At 48.2% G+C, this 10,222-nt stretch overlaps 1 protein-coding gene across 2 annotated transcripts in view; it reads right to left on the bottom strand.

Annotated features, from left to right (window-relative positions):
* Positions 1-678: 678 nt before the first annotated feature.
* dap3 (death associated protein 3) overlaps positions 679-10,222 on the bottom strand; it is a 38,837-nt gene continuing 29,293 nt past the window's right edge. For both annotated transcript variants that reach the window (XM_063041851.1, XM_063041853.1), the window contains exons 11-14: positions 6,463-6,522; positions 3,528-3,617; positions 1,665-1,782; positions 679-1,179 (exon numbers count right to left, since the gene is read on the bottom strand). In XM_063041851.1, coding sequence (XP_062897921.1) covers positions 1,094-1,179; positions 1,665-1,782; positions 3,528-3,617; positions 6,463-6,522 — 354 coding nt within the window. In that variant the 3' untranslated portion in view covers positions 679-1,093. The remainder of the gene's footprint in view (positions 1,180-1,664; positions 1,783-3,527; positions 3,618-6,462; positions 6,523-10,222) is intronic.

Here is a 10,222-nt window from a genome sequence, read left to right as displayed (position 1 = left end):
TTATACAGTGACAGACCCGTCCCCACTGTTACTGTACCCCAGTGTTATACAGTGACAGACCCGTCCCCACCGGTACTGTACCCCAGTTTTATACAGTGACAGACCCGTCCCTACTGGTACCGTACCCCGGTGTCATACAGTGACACTCATCCCTACTGGTACTGTACCCCGGTGTTATACAGTGACAGACCCATCCCCACCGTTACTGTACCCCGGTGTTATACAGTGACAGACCCGTCCCTACTGGTACTGTACCCCAGTGTTATACAGTGACAGACCCGTCCCTACTGGTACTGTACCCCAGTGTTATACAGTGACAGACCCGTCCCTACTGGTACTGTACCCCAGTGTTATACAGTGACAGACCCATCCCCACCATTACTGTACCCCAGTGTTATACAGTGACAGACCCGTCCCCACTGGTACTGTACCCCGATGTTACACAGCCACAGATTTGTCCCCACCAGTACCATTTCCTGGTGTTACACAGTGATAGATTCATCCCCACCAGTACTGTACAACAGACCTGACCCTCCCAGGGTTATAAAGTGACAGATTTGATCCCAGCAGAACTATTTCCTGGTGTTACACAGTGACAGATTCATTCACACCAGTACTGTACCCCAGTGTTACGGGTGCAAATCTCTTCATAGGGAGACACACGTTAAGACAGGACAGTTAAATCTGCTGTTTTAATGATCAATACTCATTAAAAATATCCACATCTTCCAGTACAGACAGAAAACACAAATTTCAGATTGCTGGAGTAGGTGGCTGAATTAGCAGTTCGATGTTCCTGCCCCCCCTCCATTTTTGACTTGGATTGTGTTCTTGATTGCTTTGTATTCTGTCGGACTTGATGCAGAATTTCCCCAGCCTACCTCGCCTTGAGACCCAGACTGAGAACACAGGCACTCACTTGAAAAGCAGAAACATGACCTTCTGTCAGAGAGATTGGCACCGTGTTTGCCTGGAGCAAAATGTGTTGGACTCGGGGTGTCCATTCACAATGTCTTCCATTCAGCTTGGGGCGGGGGGGTGGTGTTGGATGAAGAGCTCGGCGCAGAGCTGACGCGAAGGGCGGTGCCAGCACTCAGAGGGGGCCGCAGATCCTGTCGAAGGCGCCTGGGTTGTAGTTGCTGAGGAAGATCAGCTCCTGCTTACCCTCTTCCGTGAGAGCTGTGGAGACAGAGAGAGAGAGTGGTTAGTCATGCCGTCGAGGGGTGAGAGAAGAGGATCCCCACTGCAGGCAGCGATGTGTTAGAGACTCTTCAGAAGTGGGACCAAATCCCCTGTGTAACATAAGGGTGGGACCAGCAGAGTGAGGCAGCCTCACAAAGGGATTTGAATCAATGAGAGAAAGTGGGGGGGCAGTGAGAGAGGGAGGGCAAGGGGGCAAGAGACAAGGAGTGAGACAGAGAGGAGAGAAAACGAAGAGTAAGATCGTGGTGGGAGGTATGTGAGCGGGGGTGGGGAAGAGAAGGGAGGGCGTCTGGAAAAGGGCCAAGAAGGCTGATGAACCCTGTCACAGAATTAGGAGCGGACAGACAGAGGAAGGGGAATAACACAGAGCTCCGCAACTGCTGTGGACAAAGTCTGAGCAGCTGGTGAAGGGGAAGTGACGGGTTATGGGGTGTTCTCAGTACCAGTGGCCAAGCAATTACCTTTCTCATGTTGAATCCACTTGCGGTCAATGTAGTACTGGTAGCAGCTCTCAAACTCTTTCTGGCTGTATTTCGTCACTTGAATCGGAACAAAAGGGTCCAGGGCATCAAAGCCATCCTGAGAGAGGGCAACACAAACAGATGAACATAATCCTTCAGTGCACTTCATCAGAATTGTGTTCATGGGACCAGTTGATAAACAGGGAGGTGGCACAACTCAATTCCATTAACTCACAGCATAATCATTGAGAAGACTCCTGCTGGATATTGTCAGCGACAGACCCGTCCCCACCGGTACTGTACCCCAGTGTTATAGTGACAGATCTGTCCCCACCGGTACTGTACCCCGGTGTTATACAGTGACAGACCCGTCCCCACCGGTACTGTACCCCGGTGTTATACAGTGACAGACCCGTCCCCACCGGTACTGTACCCCAGTGTTATACAGTGACAGACCCGTCCCCACCGGTACTGTACCCCAGTGTTATAGTGACAGATCTGTCCCCACCAGTACTGTACCCCGGTGTTATACAGTGACAGACCCGTCCCCACCGGTACTGTACCCCAGTGTTATAGTGACTGATCTGTCCCCACCGGTACTGTACCCCGGTGTTATACAGTGACAGACCTGTCCCCACAGGCACTGTAACCAAGTGTTATACAGTGACAGACCCGTCCCCACCGGTACTGTACCCAGTGTTATACAGTGACAGACCCGTCCCCACCGGTACTGTACCCTGGTGTTATACAGTGACAGACCTGTCCCCACCGATACTGTACCCCGGTGTTATACAGTGACAGACCTGTCTCCACCGGTACTGTACCCCAGTGTTATACAGTGACAGACCCGTCCCCACTGGTACTGTATCCTGGTGTTATACTGTGACAGACCCAGCCCCACCGGTACTGTACCCATGTTATACAGTGACAGACCTATCCCCACCGGTACTGTACCCATGTTATACAGTGACAGACCCGTCCCCACCAGTCCTGTATCCCGGTGTTATATAGTGACAGACCCGTTCTAGATACTGCAAGGAAGTAGGGTGGGTAAGGTGTGTGGTGGGTTGGCCTTCATTACTTGGAGGATTGAATACGAGAGCCATGAGGTAATGTTGCAGCTCTATCTCCTGGTTTCACCACACTTGGAATGTTGTGTTCATTTCTAGTCACCCTCACCTTGACAGGATGTAGAATCTTTAGACAGGGTGCAGAGGAGATTTACCAGGATGCTGCCTGGATTAGAGAGCATGTCATGAGGGCAGGTTGAGCGAGCTAGGGCTGTTCCTCTCTGCAGCACAGGATGATGAAAGGTGACCTGTTAGAGGTGTATAAAAAGAGAGGCACAGACAGAGCAGATGCCAGAGACTCCCCCCCCCCCAGGGGGAAGTGGCTAATATGAGGGGGCATAATCTTAAAGTGATTGGATGAAATTATAGAGATGATGTCAGAGATAATTTTTCTTCCTTCACAGATTGGTAAATGTGCTGAAGTAGAGGTAGAGGCAGAAACATTAAGGGAATACGAGAGTCTCCTATGATTTAAAAAATGGAGGGCTATGTGGGAGGGAAGAGTTTGATTAATATTAAGAGTTATACTGTGCTGTGATGTTTTATGTTCTAAAGCGGTGGAAGAACTTCGAGAGTCAGGCAGCATCCGTGGAAGGACACAGACAGTCAATGTTTGTGGTTGATACCCTTTATCTGGACTGAAATCTCATTCATTCATGTCATCCTCTGACTGAACTTGCTGAGTCTCTCAAATGCAGTGTGTTTCTCCAGATTTCAGCATCTGCAGTCTTTTGTATCTCCTGAAGCCTTCTCAACAGCTGCCTTTGTGGACCGACACCTCGCTGTGACTCACCTTCCTCAGCAGCTCGTGGGGCAGGTGGGACAGCTGAGAGGCTCCAAGCGCTCCGGTCTGGGTCAGGGTCGTAACCACGGCTCCGCCAGCCTGCAGAACAAAGGTCATTATCGCACAGATCCCCAGGGGCGGGCTGGACAAGCAGAGCACCAGGTGCATGACAGACAAATGGAAGGTGGGCGCAATGGTACCAATCTTTACAGATGCGCCATGGCAAAACTTGGTAAGGTAACTGCTCTGCCTGAGGTTGCAAGAATTTGCGGAGTTGTTAAGGCAGCCCTGTCCATCACAGAAACCAACCTTCCCCCACTGATTCCGCCTATACTCCGCACCGCCTTAGTAAACCTGCAAAGTAACCAGGAACCTCCTCCCACATGGTCATTTTCTTTACTCTCTCCCGTCGGGCAGAAGATGCGAAAGGTTGAGAGCATGAACCATTGGGTTGAATCCAGCTGTTATCAGACTCCTGAATGGACCTTGCTTTAAAAGATGATCTCCCAGCAAGGTGGTGTAGTGCTTAGTTCAACTCTATTACAGTGTTAGCTGTAAGATCGGGTCACGGGCCACAACAAACACATCGAAACATACAGTGAAATGTATGGTTTGTATCAAATCAGATCAGTGAGGATTGTGCAAGTGTTGCTACGTGGTGACACCTCGTGCCACTCTCTGTAAGGAGTTTGTACATTCTGCCTGTGAGCACGTGGGTTCCCCCTCATTCCACTGGCTCAGTGAGTTGTAGGAATGCTACACTGGTGCCACATGCTGTATGCCTATGGCAGGAGGGGCCCTTAATTACACTCAGTGCTTTCCCTGAGGCAGTGGGAACTGTATAAGGAGCTCACAGAGGTTTCTCTGATGGACTGAGCTGTGTTCTTAATTCTCAGCAGTTACTTGTGGTCACAGGCAGAGCAGTGGCCGTACCAAGATGTGATGCATCCAGATGTTTTCAATGGCACATTGGTGAGGGTTACCAATCAACAAATCTGAAGATCTGGCAGCTTGTCACAGGTCCAAAGGTCGAGGGAGAAAGATCAGCTTTGGGGATATTTTACCTCTCATACAGAAAATCCCCCACCAGCACATTGGGTGCTGTGCTCTATCCGCCGAAATGTAAGTCAAGGCATGCTCGCTCCTTTGCAATGATTGGGTAAGAGGCAAGAAGTCAGAGGTCAACAGCCAGTTGACAGTGGGAAGGGCTGGTCTCCTGTAGGACAATCAGTTGCGGCTGGTCCCGGGCAGAGGGCTGTCTTGTCAATGGGACAGAACGGCAGTGTAAATGTCTGCAGTGCCAATGAACAGGGTTCAATTCCTGTCACTGTCTATATTGAGTTTGTATGTTCTCGCTGTGACCGTGTGGGTTTCCTCCAGGGGCTCTGGTTTCCTTGCTGTACAGGTTAGGGTTAGTAAGTTGTGGGTATACTATGCTGGTGCTAGAAACATGGTGACTTTTGTGGGCTACTACTACAACGTCGACTCAGGCCTAGGGGGCCGGCGTCGGGCACGATGACGGACTCTCCACTTCTCCCTCTCCCTCATCAGTGTGTTCAGTTCATCTACATTAGCCACGCCGCTGTCTTCTAGGAGCGTGTTGACCATAGACTTGGGAGGGCGCCCAGGGTTCATCCTCCCGTGCTTGGGCTCCCATATGATGACTAGGCTGGCAGGTAGCTCGGGGTGGTGTAGACAGTGCCCCGCTAGTTGCAGTCTCCTCGCCTCGATTTTAGTGGTGAGCATCGGTAGGTCGTTATAGAGCTCGACGTTCGTCATGTGCTGTTGCCAACTCACGTCAAGAGCCATCCGGAGCATTTGTGTATAGCAACCATCTAGAGACTTTCACATCGTCTTGGTGAGTGTCCACGTCTCGCGTCCGAACGTGAGAATGGACTCTATGACTGCTATGAAAATCCTCTTTTTAAGCCCTCTGGTCAGGTTCGACTTCCAGATTTCCTTCATGTCGTTCATAGCCCTCCACGCCAGCGCCTTCCATATCTTTATGTCCTTCTCTGAACTCATCATTCTTGACCCGAGGTACTTGTAGTCAAAGACTTTCTTAATGGTATCATTCTCTACGGTCTTGAGAGTACCTTCGTCGCAGTTAAGCACCATTTACTCTGTCTTTTTAGCGTTTAGGTGAAGTCCAACTTTATTGCACTCAATTTCCACTTTTGTCAGCAGCTGCTGTGCTTCCCCCATCTGGTCAGAGAGCAGGACTATGTCATCTGCAAAATCGAGATCTGTGAGTGTAACTGGTCTGACCCTTTTGGTTCGCCCTGGTTTTATGGTAAAACCAAGCTTGTCATGATCTTTGGTAGCTTGACGCAGAGCGTAATCAAGGACGATTATAAAGATGTAGGGTACCAGAGTGTCTCCTTGCAGCACACCAGCTAGGAACTCAAACACTGCTGTTTCTCCGTCTGGTGATACAACTTTCGCCATGGTTTTGGTATAGCTGGACTCTATTGCTCTCAGTAGATGGTCTGGCACTCCGTAAGTTTCAGGATCTTCAGCATTTTACCTCGGTGAATGGAGTCAAAAGCTTTGCAAAAATCGATGTAAGTAAGCACGGCTGGTAGGTTGTTCTTCTTGACTTCCTCGATGATCCCATGGAGAGCAAGTATTTGCATTACTGTTGTGTGCTTCTGCCGAAAACCATTCTGATTGAATCTTAGCTTAGGGTCAATGGCGGTGCGAATCCTGTTCAAGATCATCCGATTTGTGGGCTGCTTAATAAAATCCTCGGACTATGTTGGTCACTGATGCATTTCATTGTATGTTTCGGTGTACATATGACAAATAAAACAAATCTTTAGTCTGAAGGATGAGATACAACTGCTATTGCTCACAGAGGCTGCAACATGGAACAGTCAAGGCACAAACCAGGACGTGCCAGGGTAATCACACCAGATCATTATTCTTCCTGAACACATCTTACCCAATCATTGGAGAGCAGCTTCCTCAAGTTGTGGATCAGGGTAAGTTCAGACGAAAGTACCTGCAAGAGAGGCAGATGTTCAACAGAAACTCAACTTACCAGGAGAATTCCTTTGGTTTCCTGCAGTGTGCTACTTTTCCTTCTTTGAGCAAGTTAGGCCATTTGGCCCATCGAATCTGCACTGTTATTTCATCACAGCTGATTTATTTTCTCTCTCAAATCCATTTTCCTGACTTCTCCCTGTAGCCTTTGACACCCTTACTAACAAAGAACCTATCAACCTCCATTTTAAATATACCCAACGATTTGGCCTCCAGATGGCAATAAATTCCAGATTCACTACCCCCGTGGCTAAAGAAATTCCTCCTCATCTGTCCTCAAGATATATCCATCTAATCTGAGGCTGTGTCCTCTGGTCCCAGACTTCCACTATTGGAAATATCTTCTCTGCATCCACTCTATCTGGGCCTTGCAATATTTGGTTGGTTTTAATGAGATCCCTCTCATTCTTCTAAACTCCAGCAAGCACAGGCCCAAAACCATCAAATACTAACATGTTAACCCTTTCATTCCTGGGATCATTCTTGAAAACGTTTTATGGACCCTCTCCAATGCCAGCACATCCTTTCTTAGATAAGGAGCCCAAAACTACTCACAATACTCCAAGTGCGATCTGACCAATGGTTTATAAAGCCTCAGCATCACATCTTTGCTCTTATATTTAAGTCCTCTCAAAACAACATTGCATTTGCTTTCCTTACCACCAACTCAACTTGCAAGTTAACCTTTAGGGAATCCTGCACTGAAGACTCCAAGTGCCTTCGTACCTTCAATTTCTAAGATTGCCCCCTGTTTATTTATTCAGCAGGCCCTTTGAAGCATTGCCACGTCAGCAACCCAGACAACCCTGATTTAACCGTAGCCTAATTACAGGACAATTTACAATGACCAATTAACTTACCTGGTACGTCTTTAGACTGTGGGAGGAAACTAGAGCACCTGGGGAAAACCCACATATTCAACGGGAAGGACATACAGAGGACGCCAGGTTTGAACTCCGAATTTCCACACCCTGAGCTGTAATAGCGTTGCACAAACCACTGTAGAAGCTTGGTTTAGAAAATAGTCCATACTTTTATTCCTTCTACCAAAGTGCACGCTCATACACATCCCTATGCTGTATTCCATCACCCAGGACGTGCCCTCCTCTCATTGCTACCAATTACTACCTCAATACAGGAGCCTGAAGACCCACATTCAACATTTCAGGAACAGCTTCTTCCCCTCCACCAACAGATTTCTGAATGGACAATGAACCCATGAACGCTACCTCTGCATTTTCCTATCCAATTTATATTTTTATTTATACTTACTGTAATTTACAGTTTTTAAAATTATTATAAGGTACCAGCTATTATAAATATTTGGACAGAGGTGGATTGATTACTGATTTGTTGCCACAAAATAACAAATTTCACAACATATGCTGGTCATATTAAACATGATTCTGATCTGCCATTTCTTTGCCCATTCCCCTAATCTGTCCAAGTCCTTCTGCAGACTCCATACTTCCTCAACACAACCTACCCTTTCATCTATCTTTGTATCACCAGTTGTGTAGCACTTGCAGGGTCACAGTCAAAAGTACTGCACAGAAACAGGCCCTTCGGCCCATCTAGTCCATGCCAAACAACTTAAACTGCCTACTCCCATCGACCTGCACAGAGACCATACCTATCATACCTGTACTATCCATGTACCTATCAAAACTTCTACTTTAATGTTGAAATCGAGCTCGCATGCACCACTTGTGCTAGCAATTCATTTCACACTCTCACAACCCTCGAGTGAAGAAGGTTCCCCTTATGTTCCCTTTAAACTTTTCACCTTTCACCATGACCTCTGGTTGTAGTCCCACCCAACCTCACTGGAAAAAGCCTGCTTGCATTTATCCTATCCATACCCCTCATAATTTTCTATACTTCTATCAAATCTCCTCTTAATCTTCTTTGTGCTAAAGAATACAGTCTATACCTATTCAATCCTTCCTTATAATTCAGGTCCACCAGACAGACCCAGCAAGATCCTTGTAAATTTTCTCTGTATTCTCTAAATCTTGCTTGCATCTTTCCTGTAGGTAGGCGACCAAAACTGCACACACTTCTCCAAATTAGGCGTCACTAACATATTATACGACTTCACATAACATCCCATCTCCTTTATTTAAAACATTGATTAATGACAGCCAATATGCCAAGAAACACACATCAAAGTTGCAGGTGAACGCAGCAGGCCAGGCAGCATCTCTAGGAAGAGGTACAGTCGACGTTTTAGGCCGAGATCCTTCGTCAGGACTAACCGAAGGAAGAGTGAGTAAGAGATTTGAAAGTGGGAGGGGGAGGGGGAGATTCAAAATGATAGGAGAAGACAGGAGCGGGAGGGATGGAGCCAAGAGCTGGCAAAGGGGATATGAGAGGATCATGGGACAGGAGGCCCGGAGAGAAAGACAAGGGGCGGAGGGGAACCCAGAGGATGGGCAAGGGGTATAGTCAGAGGGACAGAGGGAGAAAAAGGAGAGTGAGAGAAAGAATGTGTGTATAAAAATAAGTAACAGATGGGGTACGAGAGGGAGGTGGGGCATTAGCGGAAGTTAGAGAAGTCAATGTTCATGCCATCAGGTTGGAGGCTACCCAGACGGAATATAAGGTGTTGTTCCTCCAACCTGAGGTGGCTTCATCTTTACAGTAGAGGAGGCCGTGGATAGACATGTCAGAATGGGAATGGGATGTAGAATTAAAATGTGTGGCCACTGGGAGGGAGATCCTGCTTTCTCTGGTGGACAGAGCATAGGTGTTCAGCAAAGTGGTCTCCCAGTCTGTGTCGAGTCTCTCCAATATATAGAAGGCCACATTGGGAGCACTGGACGCAGTATATCACCCCAGCCGACTCACAGGTGAAGTGTTGCCTCACCTGGAAGAAATGTCTGGGGCCCTGAATGGTGGTAAGGGAGGAAGTGTAAGGGCACGTGTAGCACTTGTTCCGCTTACAAGGATAAGTGCCAGGAGGGAGATCAGTGGGGAGGGATGGGGGGGTACGAATGGACAAGGGAGTCGTGTAGGAAGCGATCCCTGCAGAAAGCAGAGAGAGGGGGGAGGGAAAGATGTGCTTAGTGATGGGATCCCGTTGGAGGTGGTGGAAGTTACGGAGAATAATATGTTGGACCCGGAGGCTGGTGGGGTGGTAGGTGAGGACCAGGGGAACTCTATTCCTGGTGGGGTGGCGGGAGGATTTGTGACAGCAGGTGTGCGTGAAATGGGGGAGATGCATTTGAGAGCAGAGTTGATGGTGGAGGAAGGGAAGCCCCTTTCTTTAACCCTTGTCCTGGAATGAAAAGCCTCATCCTGACAGCAGATGCGGCGGAGACGGAGGAATTGCGAGAAGGGGATGGCATTTTTGCAAGAGACAGGGTGAGAAGAGGAATAGTCCAGATAGCTGTGAGAGTCAGTAGGCTTATAGTAGACATCAGTGGATAAGCTGTCTCCAGAGACAGAAAGACCTAGAAAGGGGAGGGAGGTGTCGGAAATGGACCAGATAAACGTGAGGGCAGGGTGAAAGTTGGAGGCAAAGTTAATAAAGTCAATGAGCTCAGCATGCATGCAGGAAGCAGCGCCAATGCAGTCGTCGATGTAGTGAAGGAAAAGTGGGGGAGAGATACCAGAAGCTAAGAGCTTTCTTTATGACCCTATATATCACTTTCAAT

Source organism: Mobula hypostoma, chromosome 2 (assembly GCF_963921235.1).
Source record: "Mobula hypostoma chromosome 2, sMobHyp1.1, whole genome shotgun sequence".
Classification (NCBI taxonomy): Eukaryota; Metazoa; Chordata; class Chondrichthyes; order Myliobatiformes; family Myliobatidae; genus Mobula; species Mobula hypostoma.
The sequence above is the reverse complement of the archived record's forward strand: the minus strand, read 5'-3'. Positions and strand labels throughout refer to the sequence as shown.